Source organism: Typopeltis vanoorti, chromosome 5 (genome assembly GCF_054136105.1).
Source record: "Typopeltis vanoorti isolate ZY-2024b chromosome 5, IOZ_Tvanoo_1.0, whole genome shotgun sequence".
Lineage (NCBI taxonomy): Eukaryota > Metazoa > Arthropoda > Arachnida > Uropygi > Thelyphonidae > Typopeltis > Typopeltis vanoorti.
This window is the reverse complement of record NC_143553.1, coordinates 51,855,214-51,882,949: the sequence shown is the minus strand read 5'-3', so window position 1 is coordinate 51,882,949 and position 27,736 is coordinate 51,855,214. Positions and strand designations below refer to the sequence as shown.

Sequence of the window (27,736 nt, the reverse complement as noted above, 5' to 3'; positions counted from 1 at the left end):
AATGAAAGGAAGAACAACAGGAAAGGAGATTGTAGAAAATGTAAAGATGTGTGTAACCGAAAAACTATCATTAAATTTCAAGAATTTAGTAGCAGTTTGCACTGATCTATGTGTGGAAAAAATGTTGGTGCTGTACATTTATTGAACAGTATGCAGGTAAAAAAAAAAAAAAAAAATCAGCTAACGCCTTTTTATTCCCGTATACGGGAGTAGGCGAGGCCATTTAGCCCTATCTAACTTTTGGGGACCGAGTGGGCAGTTCAATTTCCACTGGTACCCAATCAGAGACAGATGGTCCAAGGCTATCACTAATTAAGCGGTACGCAGTGAAGAGAGACGGCTCAAATGTACCACCATCTCGTGGTCCCTAACCCTAACACAATATATATTTAATGTCTGAAATAATGTGGGTTCTATGGTCGATTTTCTTGAGTTTTACAGGACGAAAAACCCGAGTTTCCGGGAGGAAAAACCTGCTTGCCCGTGCCAGAGATCGACTAACTCGGGAACTGGTCGAAAAAAGGCTTAGAAAAATTTCCTCTAGTCGCCGACTAGACTCGAAACCAAGTCTTCCTTCGTGCGGCCAAGTGCGGTGGTGTGCAAACGCCACATCCACTGAGCTACACAGGCTCGTATGCAGGTAAACCATTAAAAATCTCACTTCCTAATGCATTAGCAGGTGTTATGTTCAAATGTTTTGCAGTTTGATCATGTGATTAAAGTAGTATTTGCTCTGGTCAACTATATTCGAGCTTGGGGTTTCAAAAATATGGTAGATCCCCGAGTACGGGGATCTACCATACCACACTGATGTACGTTGGTTGAGCCATGGTAAAATTTTGTCACTCTTTGTCGCTCTAAAAAATGAACTAGTTGGATTTTTGGAATCCCAAGAAGATATGAAGAATGGAATCAAGATTTATTTTTCTTGTGTGACATTTTGGGTCACTTGAATGACCTTAACTTACAGCTTCAAGGAAAAAATAAGTTTGTTTTTCAGTTAATGTCTCTGTAAATGAAATGAAGTTGGTTTGAAAATCAACTTGCTAAGGGGGATATGTCACATTTCTTAACTTGTAGACAGAATATTCCATCAGAATATCATTCAATGGTGGGTGGAAAATATAAGAAGCACATACCACTTCTAAGTGAGGAGTTTCAGAAAAGAATGCCACTGAGTAATGAAGACGAAGTCTGCATAAAAGTGATTGAGGATCCATTTTCTGTCGAAGTAGGAAATCTACCTGTCGAACTCCAGATGGAAGTTACTGATCTCCAGTGTCCTGAAAACTATCAGGTCAAGCATAGGGAGAGTACTCTACATGCATTTTATTCTATTCTGGATAAGGATAAATTTAAAAGTATGTTGGATACTGCCTACCAGGTATTTTGTATGTTTGGGAGCACATATACTTGTGAACAAACATTGTTGGTCACGAACTTGAACAAAACCAAACAGCGTTCATCTTTAAGTGATATCAATTTAGAGGCAATATTAAGAATGGCCACTTCAAACATGACACCAAACTTTGATAAAATAGTGCAACAAAAAATGCAATGTGTCATATTGTGACATTCAGTCACTGATATTTCACTGAGAATAAGTGTGATATTCTCAGTGAAATTATTAGTAAACTTTGTGTTTATGTTTAAGTGGCTTTTATTGAGAAATTTTGCAGCTATATCTGTTTGTAAATAATTTTGATTATAATATTAATTGTAACTCTCTAAAAAATTTAAATATGCATATGAATTAGTATTTACTGTAGACCTACTAACAAATTTACGTTAAGTTTAGCTGCAGTGGACTAGTCCAAGATTCTAGGTCCGAAATGATCTGGCCCTTGGTCAGGTGGTCCAAGTTGGGTTTGGCCCTCAAAGACAATCAAGTTGTGCAGGCCTGCTTTATAGGTTTTGGCTTAAATAAATCCTTTTCTAGTTCTGTTATGAAATTGTTCCATCTCTCTATGTTTTTTCTTACTTCTCGTTTTGCAACTGCACTGTTTCTTTTATACTCTATTTCTGCTTCTATTGTTTTGAAATTTAGCCATTTCTGGTAACTATCCTTGGTTGTTTTTATTATATTTTCTATTTCTTTGTTCCAGTCTCATAGTCCTCTTTTTCTAATCCAGTTGCACTTTATTCCTAAAGTTTCTGTTGCTGCTTTTATGAGAATTTGTTTCAAATTTTCCCATTCACCTGCTATGTCACTTGATTCATGTGTGGTTTCTGTTTTTAAAGTTTGTGCATTTTTGATATTGTTGTCTAACTTGGGGATCCTGGAATGAAGAAATTTTGTAGCTTGGTTGGTAAGAATTTTAAATTTTATATGTTTTTTAGCCACTTTGGTTTAAATTGAATTTTTGCTGATACCCTATAATGATCAGAGTTTAATTCAAAGCCTCAATATGCTCTTACGTCTAAAATTAACTCCACTAATTTGAAATTTGAAATAACATAGTCAATTACTGATTTGTATCCTCTGGCTGACCAAGTATATTTATGTATTTCCTTGTGTTTAAACACTGAATTCATTATTCTCATATTATTATAAATGACAGAATCATGCAGTCTGTGACCATTTTGATTACATGTATCTTCACCAAATTTACCTATGTTTGTTGTATTTTTTGTTTCCTATTCTGGCATTTAAATCTCCTGCTAGTAGTAAATAGTCAGTCTTGTTTGTTTTATCTATATGCATTCTGTAATTCTTTATAAAATATATTACTGAAAGTTTATTTTTCACTTGGTTAGAGTATAATAAATTTAGTTTAATGTTGGTAGCTTGCTCCATCTTTGCAAGGAGTGCCTGGTGTTGTACCACCTTACCCCAGTCCTGAAGATACTTTCAGGTGCAAACTTTGTTTGCTCACACTTGGATAAAGGATTAAACTAAATTTATTATACTCTAACCAAGTGAAATTATCTCTAACCATTATCTCTAAATCCAATTCTATTAATTACAAAAAATTAATGATGAAAAACCAACAATAATGCAGATTATAATAACAGTTATGTAATATATTGCTCCAGCTACAACCAACCACTACACTGCCAAAGCCAGTTAAGGCACGGCCAACTTTGTGTAATACGATTCGTACTCGTTCGTAGACATCAAGTCGTTATCACGGAGATGTAACTTTGTATTTCCCTGCAGCGACACTAGCGCTAACAAAACCTCAAAGCGATTGTAATAATTTGTTATTAAATATGACAGTGGGAATAACTCCAAATGAAAGTTATTGTAGAGTTGAAAAAAACATGATTGTCACATTAATCACATGAACACAAACATGCAGAGTCTTAGTAAAAATTTAATTCAATGCTAGGAAAAAATGGTCTAATTTCATATTCCTCCAAATGATTAAATAATTCAATCAGGCAGATGGGCCAAAATAAATAGCATTGCGGGCCGCATGTTGTGCAGGCCTGCTATAAAGTAATAAAATACATGAATAAAGAAATAAAAGAAAAGATAAAAATACAAACAATAGACTTAGAAAAATGGGTGATCCATTTCCAAAATCTCTGGACAGATGAGAACAATGAAATAAAATTTTATAAAACAAAGAATAACCTAACAGAAAATATCACAATGTTAGAACTGAAAAATACAATAAAGAAGATAAAAAATAGGAAAACACCAGAAGACTATATAAATACAGAACTATACAAAAATGCAGGTGAAAAATTTAATGAAAGACTTCTGAAATTTTTTAATATGGTTTGGATGTCTGGAAAAACTCCTAACTCTTGGAAAAAAACACTGGTTATCCCAATCTATAAAAAAGAAATAAAGATGATTACAATAACTATAGGGGAATTAGTCTGCTAAATACAGGATATAAAATATATGCAGGAATATTAAAAGAAAAGCTAAGCAGTATCATAGAGGACAAACTACTAGAAGAACAAAATAGTTTCCGAAAAGGTCAATCCTGCATAGATCCAATTTTTATTCTCAAATTATTAATAGAAAAGAGAAGAGAATTTCAAAAATAAACACACGTGTCTTTTATTGATTATGAAAAAGTTTTTGATAAAATTAGTAGATAAAAATTGTTTAAAATATTAACTGATTTAAATATATCTAACCAACTTTTACAATCCATTCAAGAAATATATACTATTATTATTATTATTACCCAAGACCCCATGGAGTCAAAGCCTCATCTAGGAGGTCCTTTTATCATATACAGTTCATCATACAGTGCTTCAAACACACTCAAATTCTCTGCAGACACCACACTCTCAGGCAAGGCATTCCAATCGTTCACAACTCTGCATGAAAAAAACCTGCTTCTCATTCCCCTACTCACATCCTCTTTATACAGTTTCCAGGGATGACTTCTGGTTCTCCCCTGATCTCCCACTATTTTCTGTAGAACCTCTCCAGCACCGATCCTATAACAACCACATTATCTATATGGATCACATTATGAAGGAAAGTGGTATTAAACATGATATCAAAATTGGAGATGTTAATGTCAGCTCTTTGCTTTATGCAGATGATGTTATACTTCTAAATAAATCCGCTACAAGTCTGCAAGATTCTCTGACTAAATTGAATAGCTGTTGTAATAGATATGGTATGAAGGTCAGCAATAAAAAGACAAAGACAATGAAAATAGGCAGAATCATTGAAAATGTCAACTGTGTTGTGAATGGAGAACCTGTGGAACAAGTAAAACATTTCAGCTACTTAGGCACAATTTTTACTGAAGATGGTAAATTAAATATAGAAATAGACAACAGAATCAGCAAAGCTGTTATGGTGGGAAGTCAATTGAATAAATTCATATGGAATAAGAGAGAAATTAACCGGAACACTAAATTAGCTGTATACAAGACAGTGTTCAAACCAGTGTTAACTTATGGCTCTGAGAGCTGGGTCAGAAGTAAAACACTTGACCAAAGACTAGAGACCACAGATATGAGAGTCCTGAGAAAGATTATAGGCGTGAACAGATGGCATCAATGGTGTCATATTAAAAACGAGGATATTAGGAAAGAACTTGACATTGTCTGCATCCAGAATGCGTTAGCAGAGCTAATCTCAGGTGGTATGGTCACCTAAACAGAATGGGCGAGGAAAGATTACCAGGTGACCAAAAATATATATAAATATACAGGAAATAAAATAGCAGTTAAATTAGAACACATCTCAAAATGGAAAGATATATCAAGAGGAGTATGACAAGGATGTACCCTCTCATCTCTGCTTTTCAATATATATATATATATAAATAAAATTATAACAATCTGGAAACAGTATAACCCATTTAGTATACAAATAACTCCACAAATGAAGATAGATACACCTATTTGCAGATGATCAAATGGTATTAGTTACATCAGTAAATGGTTTACAAAGATCATTAAAATCATTAAATGATATCTTAAAACAATATAATAAAACAACATCTAAAGAAAAAACAAAAATAATGATATTCAAAGAAGAAAACTCAATAAGAAGTAAAATAATGATAGATAATAAAATATTAGAACAAGTAAATACTTTCATATACTTGGGATGTGATTTATCATACGAAGAAGAAAAAGAAATAGACACCAAAATATCAAACTTTGTCAAAGTAAATGCCATAATAAATACTATATTTAAACCATCCCTAGTACAAAAGCACACTAGAATCAGACTATATGATGTCTTGTCAAAACCAACTCTACTATATGGAAATGAAACATGGACCATAAAAAGAAAGATGAAAAATGAATTCAAACAGCAGAAATGAAGTTTCTCAGAAAAACAGCTGGATATACCAAGTGGGACCATAAAACAAGTAAAGAAATTTTACGATCTCTGAATATAAAACCAGATAATTATTACATAAGACAGTATAAACAAAAATGGATAGAACATCGAATGGACAACAGCAGACTATCAAAAATATTATACAGATACAAAATAAGTGGAAAAAGAAAAATTGGCCTGTTCCGGCATAAGGCCGGAACAGGTCACCTGGCCTAAAATCCATGTTAGGAAGAAGAAGACGAGATTAGAGTGAATGAGATTTTTCATAGAATATCTGGAGATGGGTAGAAAACAAGAAGCCATCCCTGGAAGCTGTATAAAGTGGGTGTGAGCAAGTGGTGAGGAGTAGATTTTTTGCATGGAGAGTGATAGGCGATTTAAAATGCATTGCATGAGAGTGTTGTGAGTGCGGTCCTAGTAATGCATTTAAGTCGAAGTTTGATGACTCCCTTTCAGCTGAAAGGTCCTTATAAAGATTTTGTCCCAGACAGGTTTCAAACCGAGGTCTTTCCAACGAAAGGGCATCATAACAGACTGCTGAGGTCAAAATCAGAGCCAATGACAATATTTAAACAACGGTAATATAATAAAACAGTTAATTTGTTAAAAATCTATATGCAAATAGCAATATCCTTTTCATGAGGAACTGTTGTGATGAAAAGCATAAGTCCATCATATTCTATGTCAATTTATTTAATGGTGTTAATTCACAACACAGAATAAGAAAAAAATAATTAATAATTATTTAACTTATTTGCTGATATTTTGCTAGTATTATATCTAACATCTTTAGAGAACAAAAACAGTCTGTCACAGTATGCAAACAACAACAATTTGGTTAAAAGTGGGACCAGTTTAAAGGATTGTAATTTTTAAACATCATAAGGAAATAAAGTCCTAATTGGCACCATCTATTGTTGGATAAAGAAAAAAAAAGTATGAAATTGATCTTAAAATGGCTGTCTCTCAGATTTTTGGTAAATTGATTACAGTTATACTTTTTGAAGTTTGGAGAATTTTTTTAAGCTGCTGCTGTTATCAAAAACAATCTCTCTGACTTAAATGATTTCTGTGCAGCATTTTTGTTTTCTTCCATTTGATTCTGTGTGAAGGGGTATCCAAGGCATCTGTCAGTCTTGAGTTGCCATAACGATAGTGCCGAATGCATTATTTTTTATGTTCTCAAAGGTAGATGTCAATAGTTATTCCTATCTGTCCATAGTAAGCCAGGGCACTTCATAAACTCGGATGAGATAAAGGAGGGAGTTTTTCCTTAAGTGAATTGATGAGAGTTGCCAATTTGATATATCAAATTGGAAGTCACTGACCATCTGATTTCTAAGTGGTCTCCACAATGGGCAAAGAAGTTAATCTCCCACCTAAAGACATTCACAAAACATCCATTCCCATCACTGAATACAAACCAATAGCCTGATGACTGGATTACAGATACTCAACCACCTAGCCATCCAAGGCCAGCAGACACAAGCTATAATAAAAGATAGAAATATAATAAAAATGTTCAAATTCTCAAAAATGCAACTTTTTTTATTTATTTACAATATTTTCTCCACCATTTTATAATGAGTTATATACTAATTTATAAAATAATCATTATATAATTTATACTTATACTTAAATAATCAACAAGGGATGTTCACAAACATACCCTGGTTCAAGACCTAAAGCTTCTTCTATTTCTCCAGTAAATTTCATCAGTGGTTTGAAAATAACTAAAAAAGAGACAGACAAAAAAATGCTTTTCACAAAAGTAAAATAAAAACTGAAATTGGCAGGTTTCTAAAAGGTATGTTAAAATTAGCAAACAGTTCATCAAATTCCAAACAATAACAGAGTTAAATCAGTTGTGAAGAGAAAAAAAATTGCTTGAATAGGAAAGATATTTCTTGTTTCACTGCATTATTAGTTGCACAGTGCTGCAAAAAGTCATGAGGCAGAAACAAAATTAAAATAAGGATGCATAGGACAACATGGCTAGTAAGTATTTTCTCAAAACAGTTCCACAGAGAGCAATACGCTCATTATAGTACTCATAAACTTTGGATAAACTCATCTACTGTGAAGGAATTAAATTCAGCACCATTTCACCTACTATATCAAACTGGCAACCTTTTGATCTCAATTTTAACTTGGGAAATCGAAGTATGCTGAAGCCAGGTCAGATGAATGGGATATTTCAGCAGCACAATTTTTTTTTCTTTTTAAACCAGCAATGTTATGTTGATTTTTATTAAACTTCAGATTTTTCTTCTCCTCAAGCCTTTGGTAATTACACACCTTCGCTATTCCTTATTCCCATTTAGTTTACTTGCCTTTATTCTAAATGTCAATCAACAACGTCATACAAATAACTTGTAATTTACCGATGTTGGAGGCTTGTTTTTAGTCATCTACCCCAGGGCTTCCCAAACTGTGGGCCGTGGCCCCCTTGGGGGCTGTAGGTTTTGTTGAGGGGGCCGTGAAATAATGAAAACAAATTTTAAATGTTTTAAGACTAAGTAGATTTTTTTTTATCTTAAAAGAAACGTATTTAATTTTTATTTATTATTTCATTTTTGTTATTTTTTTATATTTTAATGAAAAAAAAATCACACATTGGTGTGGGTTCACAAATTTTGCTTCCTGCGTATTTCGGCACTTAATGAATTTAGTAAATATATGCTTATTCACATATGTTTCGTTTCAAACCAGAAATCTAAGAATTGCAGTTTCAAATATTTCACCTGATATTGACTTTTTGTGTAGCAGTATTGAAAACATATCCGTCACATTAAATTGTTATTACACTTCTTTTATGTTTTGAATTCTTTCTTTATTACTAATCGTTTTATGTTTCATGTGCTTTACTGCGAATGTACAATAAATCTATATAAAAATATGAGATAATGTGCCATGTTAAATGTGTATGTAAGATGCTAAAAATGTAATATTGCATTTGATTTTTGCAATATTTGCTGCGTATGTTTTGTATTGAATATAATAAATACAATAAATATTATAATAATATATGTCTATATTACAATTTTTTTTCAAAGGGGGGGCCGTGAAATATTTTAATTTTTCCAAAGGGGCCCTGGCATCCAGAAGTTTGGGAAGCACTGATCTACCCCATGAAAGTTGACTTTCACATCTTCTATGCCCTCTTGCATATGTTAAACCCTTTGAAATATCTCTTGACAGAACTTCATCCTTGTGAGCTGTTTCAACAGTGTTTCAGTGGAACTTTTCACCAGCTTATACAAAACCTGATGTTAATATGCTCCATTACTGAGTTTTTTGATGGTGGCAGTAATGCACAAAGCACATCCATACTTCAATAGATGGTACCAATATAGTCATCCTACTCTTTTCAAACTTCACTGGGTCTATAATAAGTCTCTCACACATAATGAAATCTACAAAAGAAAAAAAAAAGACAACTGTTGCTGCATATTGGCAGACAATGATACTCATAATGCACTGTGTAAGCTCAGTGAATACACAATAGAAATAACTGACATAATGAAGATATCATTTCATAGAAGAAACTGAAAGTATATACGATTACAATATACTCTCATCCCCTGTCAAAAGAATTCAGTTTCACTGGCGTTAAACAATGACTTCTTTTCCCTGGAGAAAACAGGATGCAGTATATAAAAAGTTAATGAAACCGGCCAATTTTGCCACTAATACTTGCAGCTTCTTCTGGGTTAAAAATATATAAAAATAAATGCAATAAAGGCAAACATGAACTATAACATTATTTATGAAAAACAAACCATGTAGGAACTGTTACAATATAAGCTGAATAAAACCAGGTAGAACATAATGAGGTGGCACAAGTTAGCTATTGTTCATCAATATGTGCATATAGTTGAATGAAAACTTGAAGTGGGATGTATGAAAAGATCTGATAAATTTCCAAATTTAACACAGGATTAATCCTTGTTTCCTATTACGCGTGCTTTGTGAAAATGACAATAATAGATTTTTTATGTTGGAAGCAGTAAATTTGGCTCTTATTATCCCCCCCCCCCCCCCCGACAGATACACACACTATGTTGTTGTTGTGTGCGAGTGAAAAATGAAAAGCCAGGCCTAATTTGTCTTGTGTGTTGTTATGACATTTCCAATGTGTACTTTCTGGCTTATTTCAAAACTTCTAGATGTCTGGCCTATGTAAGAAAGATCACAAGAGTATGGAATATTATAAACCCCAAGATGATGTCTGTGGAAGAGGTTGTGGTCTTTAGGTGAATGAAGTAAATCTCATACAGTTAAAATAGGCTTTAAAGCCAACCTGATGTCATGAGCTTTGAGGAGATTAGTGATCTTGATAGAAAGTCTACCAATGTAAGAAATAGAAACTGAAGTCCTGTAGTGAATGTCAGGATTTTGCTATGGAGCAAAATTATAGAATAGCAATTTGTGTATGAGTTTCTGTGAATATCCATACGAACAAGTAGCTGGAGTAAAGTTTGTTATACATCATTACGTTTTTCTTCATCTCTTGTGACAGAAACCTTTTATTTTTTTTTTTCTGAGCATTTGTATTTAACATGGTGCAATGGAGGTAAGTAGAAGTAACAAACTGTATGAGTATACTTGTGATATACACCAAGTGAAAAGCATTTTTCACCTTTTTTGGTAATTAAAACATCTAGGAAAGGCAGTTCCCCTTCCCTTTCTAGTAGTTCCAAAGTAAATTTTATTTTTTTGGTGGAATGAGTTGATAGATGAAAGGGAATTGTGTAACTCAACAGCACTATAGTTCCAAATGATGAAAATATCATCTGCATATCTCCACCAAATGGAAGGATTACAGTTTTCATTTTAGAAATTATGGCTTTACAACTGTGTTATAAATAACTATTTTAATTTCCTGACATTTCAACCTTCATATTAAGGTCATCATTTGAAGTATATACAAATATACAAGGACAAGCTGAGTTACATTTCACACAGTATGCTAAAGAGACAATGATTTGATCAATGGTTATTCTACTGGCATGACTTCTAGTGAAAATATAATATATCAAAAAAAAAAAAGATAAAATTAATTAATTTTTTAGAAACTACATCAAAGCTAAATTCTATTTAAGATAACATAAGAGAACCATTCTTTCATATAGATAGTTTTCTTACAGTAACAATGATGTCCTAGTTTAACATGACAATTGTTATATTAGATTTAAGATTCTGATTATCTACAGTCCTGTTTATAGTTAACTCTAAGGGAGAAAGGTTCTGTGTGAAGAATATGTGCCTTCCATATGCTTGGGATTTTCAGACCATCATTCTTGTTCATATTAGGGTGGTTGATAAGAATCTCACAGGCTTCCTTAAATTTGCATTCATACCATGTTTTGGTGTGATGAAAACAACTGGTGCTTTTCCAGTCAATTCTATGTAAAGTGTTCAGGGCATGATCAGAATGGCCAGCTTCACCATAGTTGTTATATTTAATGTGTCATTTATATTCTTTTTGTCTGATAGGAATTGTGCATCCTTATTCTCCTATATATGGTAGATTACAAGTATAATAAATACGGTATGCCTGCAATAAATACCGTCGGCCAAGTGGATAGCGTATCTGCTCTCAAGTCAAAAGTCGGCGGGTTTGAATCCTACCATGGGCATGGATGCTTGTGATTGTCTATCGAAATACCAGTGGTGATTGGCAGTAGATGTCGTTGGTGTAGTTGTGGTCAGTTGGTGACTGAATGGTGGAGACGGAGTTGTAGAGCAGGTGCCTTACTTGATAAGTCTTGGACTCTCTGGAGGTATCGAATAATAATAATACTCCAGGGTGGGCCAGTGGAGGGAGTGGGTCTTTGGATGAGTTGAGTAAGCTTTTTAATTTTGGAGGAGATTTAAAGGTGGCTTTGAGGTTGTATTTCTGTAGTATTCTGTTTATTTTATCTGATGTCCCTTTAATGTATGGAATGGTTATAGTTTTATTGTAGTATGGTTTATCTTTCTTTTTTTATTGAACTCTTGTAGAGAATTTTGTTAATAGTGTTTTGGCAGTAACCATTTTGTAGTAAAGTATTGCTGATAACTTTAAATGCATCTTTAAGCACTTGTTCATTGAAGCAAATCTTCAAAGATCTGTTTTTTAGAGTATTAATGACACCTAGTTTTTGTGTTAGGTGGTATTAGGAGCTTATGTATATATATATATGGCCAGTATGTGTCGGTTTCTGATAAACGGTGAAGGAAAGACTGCCAGAAGGAATTTGTGTGACAAGTATATCTAGAAACGGAAGTGTATTCTGCTTTTCAAATCTCAATTTAAACTGCCTAAATTCTAACTACTTTTCTTGGAAAAATAAGATTTACCAACAATTAACAGCCTTAGCGATGGGGAGCCCACTTTCACCTTCATGTGCCGACCTCTTTATGAAAGATCTCGAGAACAAAATCCTATCCCAAATTATGCCTAAACCTAAAATTTGGTTCAGGTATGTGGACGATATCTTCATCGTTTGGAAGAACAGCAAAGATGACCTATATGACTTTCTCCAAAAGATCAGCTCTTTCCATCATTCTATTAAATTTACTCTAGAACTTGAAAAAGAGAAAACTACCATTTTTAAACATCTTAATCAAAATACAAATTGATGGCAGCATAAATCTATCGATTTATCTATCATTGTACACATGTTAAACAAAAGAGCTATCTGCATCACAACAGACAACAAGACCCTTCAAGATGAGTTAGCATTAATTTCTAATAATCTGTTATTGAACGGCTATCCAAGAAGACTAGTCAATAAAATCCTATTCTCTGAACCACCACAAAAAGAACAAGAAGATATTCAATATATTAAAACTATTGCAATTCCGTATGTAAGTGGCATCTCCAACATGCTCGCCAGCCTCCTCAAACCACACAAAATAAGAGTAACATTCAAACCAATAGAAACTATTCGTAAACTACTAAGATCTCCAAAAGACAACCATCCTTTCTATAAATATGCTGGTGTTTATAATATTCCATACTCATGTACCTCAAGTTACATCGGACAGACTTCAAGAAACCTCGAAATCAGGCAAAAGGAACACATTGACTATGTCAAAAAACAACAGACAGGACATTTCTGGCCTACTGTCTTCTCATTTCTCTACAACTAACCATGTCATCGAGTGGAACAAAAGCTGTTCCCCTTATATAGAAGAAAACTATCATTCAAGAATTTTCAAAGCAGCAGCCACAGTCGCTCGTTCTACAGTTAACCTTAACAGAAATCAAGGATTTATACTCTCAGAGATATGGAAAACCTTAATTAGGACTCTAAATACACAAGAAATGAATTTCAATACAAACTACAGTAAGTTCCTTAGCAACAGTTAGCTAATCTTGTATACACGTGATGTGTGTTTCACGCACGTTCGATACTATTTTATTTGTAATTGTTCTTGTCAGTTTTACAGTTACTCATAAATGTGAGATTGTTTTACGCCTATATGCCTGTGCCCTGAAGATGCCAACAGTTAAAGTTTGGCGAAACTAGTTGGTTGAGTTAATAAATCTATCAACACTTGATCTGTAAAACAAATATTATTACACTATATTAAACTGTATGCGTTTGTGTTGTTTGTTTAGGTGGCTAAGGAAAGTGTCTAGTGTCTGGTGGCCATGGGGCTAAATCACGAAAACATCATCAACGTTCCTAAGACTGATTTTGGGTTTTAAAGGAAAGGAATCTAGACCATGTTGCTCAAAATATTCCATATAAAAGTTAGCAATATTATTATTATTATCCAGGCATCCATGGAGTCAAAAGACTCATCGTGGGAGATCGTTTTTAGGAAATACAAAGTCTATCATACCACTCCTTGAACACATCAACCGTCCTAACTCTAACCACTCTCTCAGGCAATGCATTCCAAAGTTCAACCACCCTCCATGCAAAGAGACCACTCCTCCTCACCCTCTTGCGCACAGCCTCCTTTCGTAACTTCCAGAGATAGCCCCTTGTCATTGCTCCTTCCCGCTGTTCCACCAAGTGAAAGAAAACTCCAATGTCTACCCTGTAACTGCCTCTCAACAGCTTAAAAGTCTTGATCATATCACCTCTCCTTCTTCTATCCACCAAACTCTGCAGTCCACATTCCCTCAGTCGATCCTCATAACTCATATTGCACAGTCATGAAACCATCTTTGTTATCTGCCTCTATACCCTTTCCACAGTCAATTTATCCCCTTCAAATCCCAGGGATCAAATCTGAGAACAATAGTCTAAGTGTGGTCTGATCAGGGTCTTATACAATGGAATGATAACCCTTTTATCTCTACAGGTCAGCATCCTTCTCAGTATTGCAGTAATCCTCTGAGTTACCCTCACTTTGCAATATGCTCCCTGAATTTCAGTTTTCCATCAATCATCACCCCCAGATCTCTTGTCTCTCCTCCAATCGAGTATGCATCCTCCCATCGATGGATCCCAAACCTCAAGACTTTACATTTTGCTGCATCGAACCGACACCCCCATTCATTTGCCCATCTGTCTAGTTTATTGAAATCCTATTGCAGGACTGCCATATCTGCACTATTACTGATAACCCTTCCCAACTTCACATCATCCGCAAATGACCGAATGTCCCCTTGCAATCCATTGACAATATCATTGATATAAAGATTGAACAATACAGGTCCCAGTATTGAGCCCTGTTGAACCCCACTTGTAACCTTCTGCTTCCTTGATATGGCCCCACCATACACAACTCTCTGATACCTATCAGCCAGCCAATTCTGAATCCATTTGATAAACCGACATTTAAACCCATGTGCTGCAACTTAAATATCAGCTTATCATATGGCACCCTGTCAAACACCTTAGCAAAATCCAAAATAACGGCAGTATATGCCTTTCCCTCCTCAACTGCTCTTGTCACTTTATTATAAAAGACAATCATATTACTAAAGCAAGAGCACCCCTTAACAAATCCATGTTGATTCTCACAGATAACATTACCCTCATCTCCCCAACACTGTATATAGTCCCTTACTAATTTCTCCAATACCTTAACAACTACTGATGACACACAATCAGGCTTATAATTAGACACTTCCAGTCTGCTACCAGCCTTATGCAGAAGCACTATCTTATCTTCCTTCCATTCCCTGGGTACCTTTCCTTCAACCAGACTTTTATTGAAAAGCCAGATCAACATACCTGGGGGGGAATAATGGCAAGCCCATGGCTGTGTCTTCTTTTTGTAGGTAGAAAGCGTTTTGCCATACAAAATAACCAGAACGTAATATATCCGGAAAGAGTGCCTTGATATCGGGAGGGAATTTGTCCTGTAAAAGAAGGTTTGTGTCATTGATTGGGAAGAGGCATTCGTAAAGAGGGCAGGAACATCAAAACTGAATAATAAATCACTATTTTTTAATGTAATGTCTTTGATTATGTTTATGAAGTGTTGTGTGTTTCTGATATAGGAGGAGGAATGCCCTACCAGCTCCTTGAGTGTCGACGCAAATTTCTTGGCTAGGTGATAATTCAGGCTATCTATACCTTCGACTATTGGCCAGAGTGATGTGTTTTCTTTGTGCTTTGGTAGACCGTAAATTCTTGGAGAATGAGCATAGAGGAAGTAATTTTTTGACTGTATCTTTGGGCCATGTAGTAACTGATTTAAGCAGCTTCTCTGTTTTCTTTTTTATTCTATTGGTAGGGTTGTAGTTAACATGTTGATATGTATTGTTGTCCGAGACTAGCAGACTAATTTTTTCTAAATATGTGGTTCGGTTTAGAATAATGGTGGCAATGCCTTTATTGGCTCTAGTTATTACGATATCCGGATTTGATTTTAGTGATTTCACCGCTGTTAATTCGTGTTTTGTTAAATTGCTTATTATTGTTTTCTTATAAATTACATTTAAAATGTTGGCTGTTTCTAAATGTATTTTATCTCCTATGGTACTTGGGATGAATCTTAAGCTTCTGTCAACATTATAAATAAAATCCAGTTTGTTCATCGATCTGGGTGCTACAGCAAAGTTTAAACCTTTGCTGAGTAGCAAGAGTTCATCTTTGTTTAGGGCGTGGTTGGATAGGTTGACTATGTTACTTTTACCTGATAGCGATTGGTGGCTCCTGTTATTTCTTGCTTCTAGTTGGTTGTTAACGTTCACTGCGGAGAAATTCAAAATTGTCCATTGGTTTACTATATGGCCCAAAAATACAGTCAAAAAATTAATTCCGCACTACGCTTGCACTCCGAGAATTTACGGTCTACCAAAGATAAGCAAACAAAACACACCACTCCAACCGATAATCGAAGGTACAGACAGCCCGAATTATAACCTAGCCAAGAAATTAGCGTCAACAATCAAGGAGTTGATAAGTCATTTCCCCCCCCCCACACTCCTATACCAGAAACACACAACACTTCATAAACATAATCAAAGACATTACATTAAAAAAAAGATGATTTATTAGTCAGTTTTGACATTTCTGCCCTCTTTATGAATGTCCCAATCAATGACACAATCCTTTTACAGGACAAATTCCGTCCAGATATCAATGCGCTCTTTCAACAAGTATTACATTCTGGTTGTTTTCTATGACAAAATGCTTTCTACCTCCTTTCTACAAAAAGAAGGCACAGCAATGGGCTCCCCATTATACCTCCCTTATTGCTAACTTTTATATGGAACATTTCGAGCAACATGCTCTAGATTCCTCTCCTTTAAAATCAAAAATCTGGCTTAGGTACGTTGACGATGTTTTTCGTGATCTGGGTGCATGGCTGCCAGACACTAGACACTTTCCTTAGCCACCTAAACAAACAACACAAACGCATACAGTTCACAATTGAGATTGAAAAGCAGAACACACTTCTGTTTCTAGATACACTTATCACAAATCTTCCTTCTGGCAGTCTTTCCTTCACTGTTTACCAGAAACCAACACATACTGGCAATATATATACATAAACTCCTACCACCACCCAACACAAAAACTAGGTGTCATTAACACTCTAAAAAACGGAGCTTTGAAGATTTGCTCCAATGAACAAGTACTTAAAGATGAATTTAAAGTTATCAGCAATACTTTCCTAAAAAAAATGGTTACAGCCAAAACACTATTAACAAAATTCTCTACGAGACCTCAATAAAAAACAAAGATAAACCAGACCACAATAAAACTATAACCATTCCATACATTAAAGGGACATCAGATAAAATAAACAGAATACTAGAGAAATATAACCTCAAAGCCAGCTTTAAACCTCCTGCAAAATTAAAAAGCTTACTCAACTTATCCAAAGACCCATTCCCTCCGCTCGCCCATTATTTATTGCACATGTAATCTACCATATATAGGGGAAACAGGATGCACAATTCCTATCAGACAAAAAGAACAAAAATGACACATTAAATATAACAACTATGGTGAAGCTGGCCTTTCTGATCATGCCCTGAACACTTTACATAGAATTGATTGGAAAAGCACCAGTTGTTTACATCACACCAAAAGATGGATGAACGCAAATTTAAGGAAGCCTGTGAGATTCTTATCAACCATCCTAATATGAACAATAATGATGGTCTGAAAATCCCAAGCATATGGAAGCACATATTCTACACACAGAACCTTTCTCCCTAAGAGTTAACTATAAACAGGACTGATAATCAGAATCTTAAATCTAATATAACAATTGTAATGTTAACTAGGACATCATTGTTACTGTAAGAAAACTATCTATATGAAAGAATGGTTCTCTTATGTTATCTTAAATAGAATTTAGCTTTGATGTAGTTTCTAAATAATTAATTAATTTTATCTGTTTTTTTTTTATTTTTATTTTCACTAGAGGTCATGCCAGTAGAATAACTGTTGATCAAATCATTCTCTCTTTAGCATACTGTGTGAAATGTAACTCAGCTTGTCCTTGTATATTTGTATATACTCCAGATGATGACCTTAATATGAAGGTTGAATAGTCGGGAAATTAAAATAGTTGTTTATAACATGGTTGTAAAGTCCATAATATCTAAAATGAATGCTGATCACTGTGCAACACTAAAAGAAAGGCTTACAGTTTGTTGATATGAGGAAACATTTTTCAAGATATTCCATAAATAACTTGGTACATGGAGGAGACAGGTGGCTGCCCATTGCAAGGCCAGAAAACTGCTTGAATTTTTTTTCCGTTCCAGATGAAATTATCAGTGTGAAGATAATGTTTGAAAGCTGAGAGGTATCAGAAGGGAACAGATTATCTATAAGTTCCTGTTCAATATTCATGTAGATTAAGTCCTGGAAATGCAAAACAATGGAGATGCAAAAGCAGTTAGATACTTAGATTTTGAAAAGGCTTTTGATAGATTGCCACACCACAAGTTGGTAACTAGACTGGAACAGATGGGACTGGATGACAGATTAATGAGTTGGATTGGCAACTGTCTCTAAGACAGGTATCGACAAGTTGTGTATGGGAGGAGAATATCTCCCCTCACTTGGGGCCACTGTTATTTAATTTGTATATTAATGATATATTGGGATGGGTTTAACTGGAGATATACAACTGTTTGCATATGATGCAAAACTGGGGAAAGTGATGAGGAATAAAGCAGATGGTGTGGACTTACGTGAGGGCTTGAATAGATTGTATGAGTGGGCAGGTGTAAGGAGCAAAATGGAAGGTTCTGAAATTTGGTAGGCAACAATGGAATGTAAAGTATACACTTGGTGGGGAAATTTTGGAAGAGATTGAGGAGACAAGAGACCTTAGCGCGGTGGTGGTGGACAAGGATCTGAAGTTCAGATGTTATACTGAATAAGTGGTGAAGCTATCACATCAGATTATGGATGATGCAAAAAACTTTAATGTATAGAAATAAATATATTTGAGGAGGTGGAGGATATAAAAGGTCAGGGAGTGATGCTGGATAGGAAAATAAAATTTAGAGGATGCATTGGTAAAACTGTGACATTGGCACAATCAACTCTGGCAATGATGTGGGGGATACTGACTTGTCGAAGTAAGGAGAATTATGGTTCCATGTAGTAGTCCATGGACTACTGTGAACAGATTTAGTCACCTGATTTTCAAAAGGATGAACAGATATTGGAAAGGGTTCAGAGGTGATTAACTAAGGTAGTTTCTGGGCTGGAATGTTGGGTATGAAGAAAGATTGAGAAAATGCAATGTGCTGAGACTGGTGGCTAGGAAGAAAAGAGGCAAGGATATGGCAGACTTATTAGCTGATAAAGGGGTTTTACCAGATCAACAATGAAGAGCATTTTCGTAGAATGGTGGGGGGGGGGGGGGGGGAAGGTCATCCCTGAAAGCTGTATAAGAAGGAGTTGAGGGAGTGAGAAGTTTTTTGCATGTATGATTGCAATGTACTGGCCAAGGGTCTGGTGTGTGCAGCAAATGTGAATGTATTTAAGGCATGGCATGATGAGCTGTGTGTATGAAAGAAGGATCTCCTATGATCAGTCTGATTCCATAGAGGCCAGAAGGTAATAAAAACAATAGGAATTATTATTATAGATACAGAAAATGATTTGAAAGGAAACATTCAGTTTATTTTTAGATCTGAAATGCAAAATTTGGAGGGTATTATTGTTAATCAAGCCAATGTAGAGAGAGTAAAAGTGTAAAATTATGCATTTTGGAATAAAAAGATTACAAGCTGCGTGCTATACTGATGGAACTATACTCCAGGAAATTGATATAGCTAGGAATTTTGTTTGAGAAAGTTGTTGGTTAGGAAGACAAAGTTCAGAGGGCATAATGCAAAAGTGGTCGAGGTAGAGCATAAGATTACCTGGTTATTGAAAAACATACTAACAAGCAGAGATAATGAAGTTATCGTTCCCCTTTATCAGGCTATAATATCAAGAACAAGAAAGAATTAACAAAGACAATATGCTAGTTAGCAATCACAGTGGTATTTCTGAGCCTATGGTTCATGTAGCTCCTTGTTTTAAGTATAAAACATATGAAAAAATCATGCTTATCATTTTATACTACAGGATCAATGCAGGAAATCTATATCTCTAGATCAATAACTTTTTTTTTCCAGCAGAAAATTACTTCATAAATAATCAGTGCACATATCCTACTAACATGAAAAATGACAAAAATCATATTTCTTTCACACACACACTGGTTAAGTTCACACTAAAGTTCACAACGAAGTAATACACCCTCTGTCCAAAAGGAAACCAAACTTTTCGAAAATAGAAGAAATTAGTGGCTCCACCTGTTGTATCTTTTTGTTGTCGAAAGCAGCAACCTTCATTAGTGTTGTGTCAATTGTTTATGACATTTGTTTCATTAGAAGCCAAGTTATAGTGCCAAGAGGAACAGTGTGTTTTGACAAATGTCGGAAAATGAGTTTCAAACAGAGAGTTGCGATTGACTTTTGTGTTAAACTTGGTAAAAGTTTTACTGAAAAGCAACAAATGCTTCAAAAAGCATAAGGTGATGAATGCTTATCCCGTACTCAAGTTTACGAGTTTAAGCGATTTCAAAGTGGTCGGGAGACACTTGAGGACAACGAAAAGTCAGGGCCATCCAAAAACTAGACTGAGCGAAGTTAATATCAAAAAAAGTGAGTGATTTCATCAGAGAAAACCCGAAATCATCCGTGAATTGATTGAAGATGAATTGGGGATTCCAAAATCAACTGTGCACAACATTTCGACCGAGAGTTTGGGTCTTCGTAAATTGAATTCGCGATTTGTTTCCCACAAGTTGACCGACGACCAAAAAATGTATCGAATTGAACACTGCAAGGACCTCGTTAAAACTGCTCGTAAGGACTCAAACTTTCTTGAAACGACTGTTACTAGTGACGAAACAAAGTGTTTTGAGTATGAGCCCGAAACAAAGCACCACAGTGCTGAGTGGAGCCCACCAGAAGAGGAGCATCTGAAAAAAAGTCGCTTGGAGAAGTCAAAAGTAAAGACAATGTTGATTTGTTTCTACGATTCCAAGGGCATTATCCACAAAGAATTTGTTCCGCCTGGACAAACGGTCAATGGTGAGTTTTATCTCGAAGTTTTGAAGCGACTAATAGCGAGAACTCATTGCATACAGCATGAATATCGTGGTGCAGGCAGATGGTCACTTCTGCATAATAATGCACCATTTCATTGTTCAAATATTGTGAGACAGTTTTTGAGCAAAAACCAAGTTTGTGTGTTGGATCACTCGCCGTATTCACCTGATTTAGCATCCTGTGACTTCTTTCTCTTCCCCCGACTTCATTTGCCGATGAAAGGAAAGCAATATGACATCACTGAAAACGTTCAAGCGGCAGTAACCATCACCCTCAACAGTATCCCAAAAACCGATATAAAAAACTCATTTAACGAATTAATTGACCATGCCAAACGCTGTATCGAAGCTGAGGGAGAGTATATTGATTGAAATAAATTATCTGAATAATTATAATTGGCCTGTGTTTTATTTTCTATCAAAAGTTCGGTTTCTTTTTGGACAGAGGATGTATAAATCAAACAGAATCTCATCTTGCATTACATAAGTATTAGCTAAAAAAAATAGCACATCTGATGGTTGCAATCCTCACAATGCCAGCAGCACAGGTGTCAAAACAATTAATGTGCACTAGCTTTGAATCATTTTCACTTCAAAGCATTGTAAATTTTCTGTAAAATCACATATAATCAAATCACTAATTTTAAGACATACCTGTTATATTTTTTGTAGATGGATGACATACAAAAAACTGCTCCTCTGTATCAAATGCATCAATTTCTCCCTATTGAAAGTTGAGTATTTCAAAGATTTCTTAATTAAATATTTTTAACTCTAAATTCTTTAGAGTTAAATAACTAATCTTCTTTAGGATAAAGAAGATTAGTTATTAATAACTAATTAATATACAGTAAATCAGTCTGTGTGGTGTATGAGCATTTGAGATATGAATCTTAAAATCATTCAAATATATATAAAAAAGGAGAAGGATAGAAATAAACATAACTTATATGGAACAATTTTATTATTATTACATGACACCTCCAAGGAGCACAAAGTATCATCGAAGGAGGAGACTACGATGATCACTCTCTGTCTCCACCACTTAACCCACCAACCATATCGAACCTTACAGAGTAATGTTCTGCAAAGATCCGTAAAATAATTATGGAGGCACTTTTTTTTAAATGAACAATGGCAGCAGAGGAATTTTATAATCATTTATTAGGTGTATATAAGCAGATTATTTAAAAGAAGAAGAAGAAGAAATACTTGTTGACAGACAAGATTTACCTAATGATATAATACAAAATAATATAATGATATAATACCCCTTGCCTTTAATACAAAGCATCATACATCTCCTCTAGGAGATGTGCTTTGCATTAAGGGTAAATATTAAGGTTAGTGATCAGAGCTTATTCTACTTTTACCATGAGTTGCCTTGGTCTTGCACTACGTTGAGGGTCAGCTAGACTTGCAAAACGTGCAGGCACAAACTTGACTTGTTTGTCTGTTTGCTTACTTGGAAAAAGGAGAAAGTTGTTGATAACTTAAATCATTTGAAGCTGATTGTGATTAGGATAATATATTACTCTTTGTGATGAACAGATATATGTCTGGGATTATATTCTAAGAGCCAACAAGACTGGGAGTAGCCACTTCTGATTTGAAATTTACAAGGATTCTTCTAGCGCATAAGCAGAAAGGGAGGAAAGACCATCATACGAAGATTATAGCTCAGTTAACTTTTATATACTCCAGACAAACATATGACAAAAAAAAAAAAAAAAAATGAATAGGAATTGTATTCAGAGAATTCTTGAGACAGATAACTTTGCAGGTTACAATAGGTGTCATTATGGAGAAACAGATTGTAACAAACCTAATGACAGAAATAGACTGTGGCAATGGTATGATGGTTTCAAATTCAGCAACGCCTTTAAAATATTCAACATGTGAACTTGCTTATTGCCAAAGAAAAAAATATTAATAGCTACTTAGGGAGATAGATGAGAAATTGATTAACAGGTGGACAACAAATAGTAGTCTAAAGTAATCAAGAAGTAGTCTCAGAGCATAATGTTCTGAGAGCCAGGATGTTATGAAGTTTGGTGTTATGGCCATTACTGCTTTAAAGATAATCATAAATAATTTAGGTTCAAATAATGAATACAATTTTTTTGCTAATGGTATTCCAATTGTTTAGATCAGGGATTGGCAACTGGCGGCCCATAAAAGGTTGACCATACTTACATGGCATGTGGCCTGTACGTTGAATTATTTAAATAATACATTTTATAATATGAATAATAAATTAAAAATAATTTGATACCGATACTTCGTGATATCGCCCTGCAACTTGGCGCAAGTCAAACGTGTTAGTCATAATGAGTGGGGATAACAAAGGCAACTTCATCGACGACAAACGAGATTTTGGCTCACTTTTGCAGTCGCGTTCCCTGGTCCATCTTATATATTTGTTAAAAATAATTTCCAAAATGGGTTCAAGAAAACATAAAATTGCAGAGGAAGGAAGAAGGTTTAATGATGAATGAAACAGCAAGTACTTCTTTAATGACAATGGGGGTAAGCCCCGTTGTCTTATTTGTCATAAAAGTGTTGCTGTTATGAAAGAATATAATAGCAAACTTCATTACGAGAATGAACATGAAAACCAATACAATGGTTTGAACTGTGAACTTAGAAAAAAAAAATCATTAATAAATTAGAAGCTTCTTTGATTGCTCCGCAAAACATATTTAAGAAGCAAAGTATTCATAATGAATCGGTTGAGTATTAGGATGTTACACAATATCTGATAAAAAATGGATTATGTCTCTTGCATTTATAGTAGATATCACAACGTACCTTAATGAACTTAATTTGAGCCTGCAGGGTTAAGGTAAATTACTAGCACAACTGTTTTCTGACATAAAAGCTTTTGAAGGCAAACTATGTCTGTTGAAGAAACATATGATGGAAGAAATTTATGCTATATCTACATCATTATATGTTGCAAATCTGCATCTACAGTTGGATGACAAACACAAAAGAAAACTTGTGTTGGTATCATTGAAGATTTACAAACGGAATTTTCAACAAAATTTGTGGATTTTCATAAAAATAGCATCGATATGCGATTATTTTTGAATCCTTTTAATGTCGACATTGATGACATACCAAACTAACTACAAATGGAAGTTTTGGAATTACAACACAAAGAAACATTAAAGAACACATTTTCGTTAGAAAATATCCAAAAATTTTATCAATGCTTACCAAACAAATTTGAAGGATTAATTAGAATTGCAAAGAAGATGATAGCCGCATTTCGAAGCACATACATTTGCGAACAAGCATTTTCTGCCATGAGTTTTAGAAAAAATAAATTTTCTTCTTGACTGACTGATGAACATTTGCATGCTTTGATTTGCACCTCAGGTTATAAAGTAGATATAGATAATCTGACTAAGGGAAAACAATCACAAAAGTCACATTAAGCAGGGAGAACACACATATTTTGATGCATAAACTCTATTACTTTGTTTTTACGTGATAATAATTTTCATTGAGTTTCATTTTCATGCTTGTTTCATATCTCGCATTTTAAAAATTTGTGTTTTTTTTTAAGATTGATATAAAAATTGATAACTTAAATATTTTTTTCACTTGCTATTTTCTCTTAATTAAATGGTTGCAGCCCGATTATTAAAAATAAAAGTTGAATGTGGCCAGTGAGTCTGAAAAGGTTGCCGATCCCTGGTTTAGATGACTTTAATTCTTTATTGGGATGATCTTAAAGGACTGGAAGAGTAGTCAAGAGAAGCGAGGTAAAATTTAACGTATATAAATGTAAATATATTAGCAATTTGGTAAAACAACTATGGTTTGAAAATGGGATTTCATTGAATCGATAAAAGCTCACTCATTCAGTAGGCTTCCAAATAAGCTGAATGAATACAAGGGCCTGAAGATCTGGTATTTTGATTGTAAAAGAATTTAAGTTCAAGCATTATACTGATACACTTAGCAAAGCTAAAAAGTTGCCAAGAAATTATATTCTTGTTTAATCCTTTATCCAAGCATAAGCAAAGAAAGTTTGTGAAGTATCGTTCCAACTAGACTACTTGTATATAAAGGCTAATGACTTCACATTAATTGCCTCAGTATCTTACAATGCAAAACACACATCCTTTTGAGTGTGCATAAAGCTATGCATAAAGAAGTACTCTCTGGATCTGGCTCCTACTGATGAAACCTCGATAAAGGTCTGAGTGGTTATCCTTCCTATTATGCATAACATTATACGTACACTAAAGAAAATGTGCTTTGCACTGAGGGAAACTAAGGCAATTAATGTGAAGTCAATTGCTTTAGTTTCCTGCAGTGTGAAGTCATTACTTTATACGCAAATAGTCTAGTTGGGAAGATACTCCACATGCAAACTTTATTTTGCTTACACTTGGATAAAAGATTAAACAAGAATATAATTTCTGGGCATTTTAAATTGAATGTATACCCAAGTGAAAAAAAACTTTTCACAACTTGCTCAAATCCACAGTATTTTAATAATAAGGTGTTACACTTTTCACTACTTGTATATGGGAACTATATGATTTTTGCATTACTTCAGCCTTGGTATCTCTTCTGGGACTGGCTCCCACTGATGACATTTAATGTTCATCTTTGGGTTTGCTTGCATCCTGAGTAGTAGAGCAGTTCTGCTTAGTAGTGGAGCCACCACTGAGTTTTCTGTCCTGGAGTGATGAGTTTAGTAGTGATCCTTTAGAGTCATTCAGTAAGATTTAGAGTGATCTTGTAGGGAGAAGTATCCTAGGTAGTGGTCCTTACCATTATGCATAGTGTGAAGTCATTTTTGCCTCTATATCCAAGTAGTTGAGTCATGAAGATAATTCATGTGAAAACTTTGTTTGCTTACACTTAGATAAAGTATTAAACAAGAATATAATTTCTTATCCTTACATAACTCTTTGATCAGACTAATGACAGTTTATGCTCAAAAATGAATGCCAATAGAATTAAGGGTATTCAGAAAAGATTCACCTAGTTACAGGACTCAGTGGAGTAGCTGCATTTTTCTGAAATAGACTAAGTGGAAGCACAGAAAAATTAAACGATGTTTATGAGTTAGTCTACAGAATAACAAGCACAGATAATTGGCATAAAGTTCATTGTACTTGAATGAACTATACTAATAAGTGCATAAAAAAATTCAGTTAGTAAAGAAATTAAAACAAATAAAAGTCATTAATTTTTAAAGTTATGATTGTTTACTCATAATATCTCATCATTTTTTTTTTATGATCAACTGTATAAATAGGAAATATCAGCCATCAGGATTTTTACAATTTTACAGATATCATTCAAGGCTTTTATTATGCCTTCATCAATTCATGTAATTATCATTAGTCTTTTTTTTTTAATTTATATCATTATTTCATTTTTCCATAATTCCTATTTTACACTATTTATCTATTTTCTGTTATATTTATATTATGCAAATTGGTATTCATGGTTAACTATGCTTTTCTTACTGAAACAAAAGAAGCAATTAGACTTTCTGGCAACCTAGAATTGACCAAGATAGGTCATCCCTTTTATTAACCTTGAAAGATATAGCAACATTTATATTCTTAGTCTAAAATTTAACTGCATTTTATGTCATAATCTGGTTTATAAAGAAGCAGCCAATGAAGAAGATTATGTTGATAGAGATGCACCATAAAACACCAAGGTTGTATATATACTCATATAGAACTTAATAGGAGCAATGTTACATTACCATCATCAGGGATCACAAAAAACAATGATATATGCACACCACACTGGCACTATGGTGGAGCATGGTGGTTTCCCTCCAGGAGATCCTGTGGGTTGTATCCAAAAAATGGTCTCTATGGCCAGATTGACTACAGTTGTGATTGCAGATGTATGACTTGTGTTCTTCTAAATCAATGGTTGATGATCTACCTGTCTTTCCGAAATAAACCAGCTGCAGGAACAGGGCTTTATATACTTCAGGCAGGGAGAAAGGAGAGAGCTAATCTTTGGTAGAACAGATAAGGGTAGCAAGTTTATGGTGGCGCTTATAAGTTGTGTGGAGGTTGTACTTTTTTAAGGACCGCTATTTTTTCTGATGTGCCACGAATGTAGGGTATCGATGGCATTTCTGAAATCCTTCTGAAGAGATGGCCAGGGAATGGGGAGGAACTGATTATATTTTTAATTCTGTAATTGCTGTAACCATTGGAAGGAAGGTGTTGTGTATGTGGTTGAATTTATTTGAAACCATAATAAATTCAAAAAAGAAAGACTGTTTTTAGAATCTGCAGCAGCACTCAGAAATCAAACGAACTTAAATAAATAAATAGCATAAAACTTCCCAAAATTTGGAAAACATTAATGATCAGAGCTCCCACTTTGCATCCTAGGCCACCTACAAATGCCCAAAGAGGGTGAAAAGAAAAGACTTTAGAGTCATCTACATGTTTCACTTAGTATTGTGTCATATTTGAGTGTGTATTACGAGAGTTATTTGTAATCCCTGAAGATGTCTCAGTGACTGAGATGAAATAGTGGAAGCATTAAAATTAGTTTTTAATCCTTTCTTAGTGCTGTAAATATTCCATTAAACCTCCAACATGATGTTCTCACAGCACTTAGGCCTGAACACAGAAGTTGAAAGTCAGAAACGAATAGAGAAATATTTTAAAATAAGAATATAGCAGGAACTTAGCAGATAGCCCTTCAGCTGCATTCTTCAATAGACAATTCACTAAATTCTGTAAAGAAAGGACTATCACTGAAAATCTGCATTGATGGTGAAGATATGTCCACTTCGAGACCTCCTTCAAAAACACTACAAAAATCTGTTTGAAGACAATAGTACTATGAGAAATTATAACTCTTGGAATGTTAATGGCTTTCCTGTTGATATCCAAGAATGGATTTGACAGACCC

At 34.5% G+C, this 27,736-nt stretch overlaps 1 protein-coding gene across 1 annotated transcript in view; it reads right to left on the bottom strand.

Moving 5' to 3' along the window:
- Sec8 (exocyst complex component secretory 8) overlaps window positions 1-27,736 on the bottom strand; it is a 519,950-nt gene that overhangs the window by 269,097 nt on the left and 223,117 nt on the right. The window contains exons 14-15 of the mRNA XM_090392988.1: window positions 21,467-21,536; window positions 7,446-7,509 (exon numbers count right to left, since the gene is read on the bottom strand). Of these exons, the coding sequence (XP_090249114.1) occupies window positions 7,446-7,509; window positions 21,467-21,536 (134 nt within the window). The remainder of the gene's footprint in view (window positions 1-7,445; window positions 7,510-21,466; window positions 21,537-27,736) is intronic.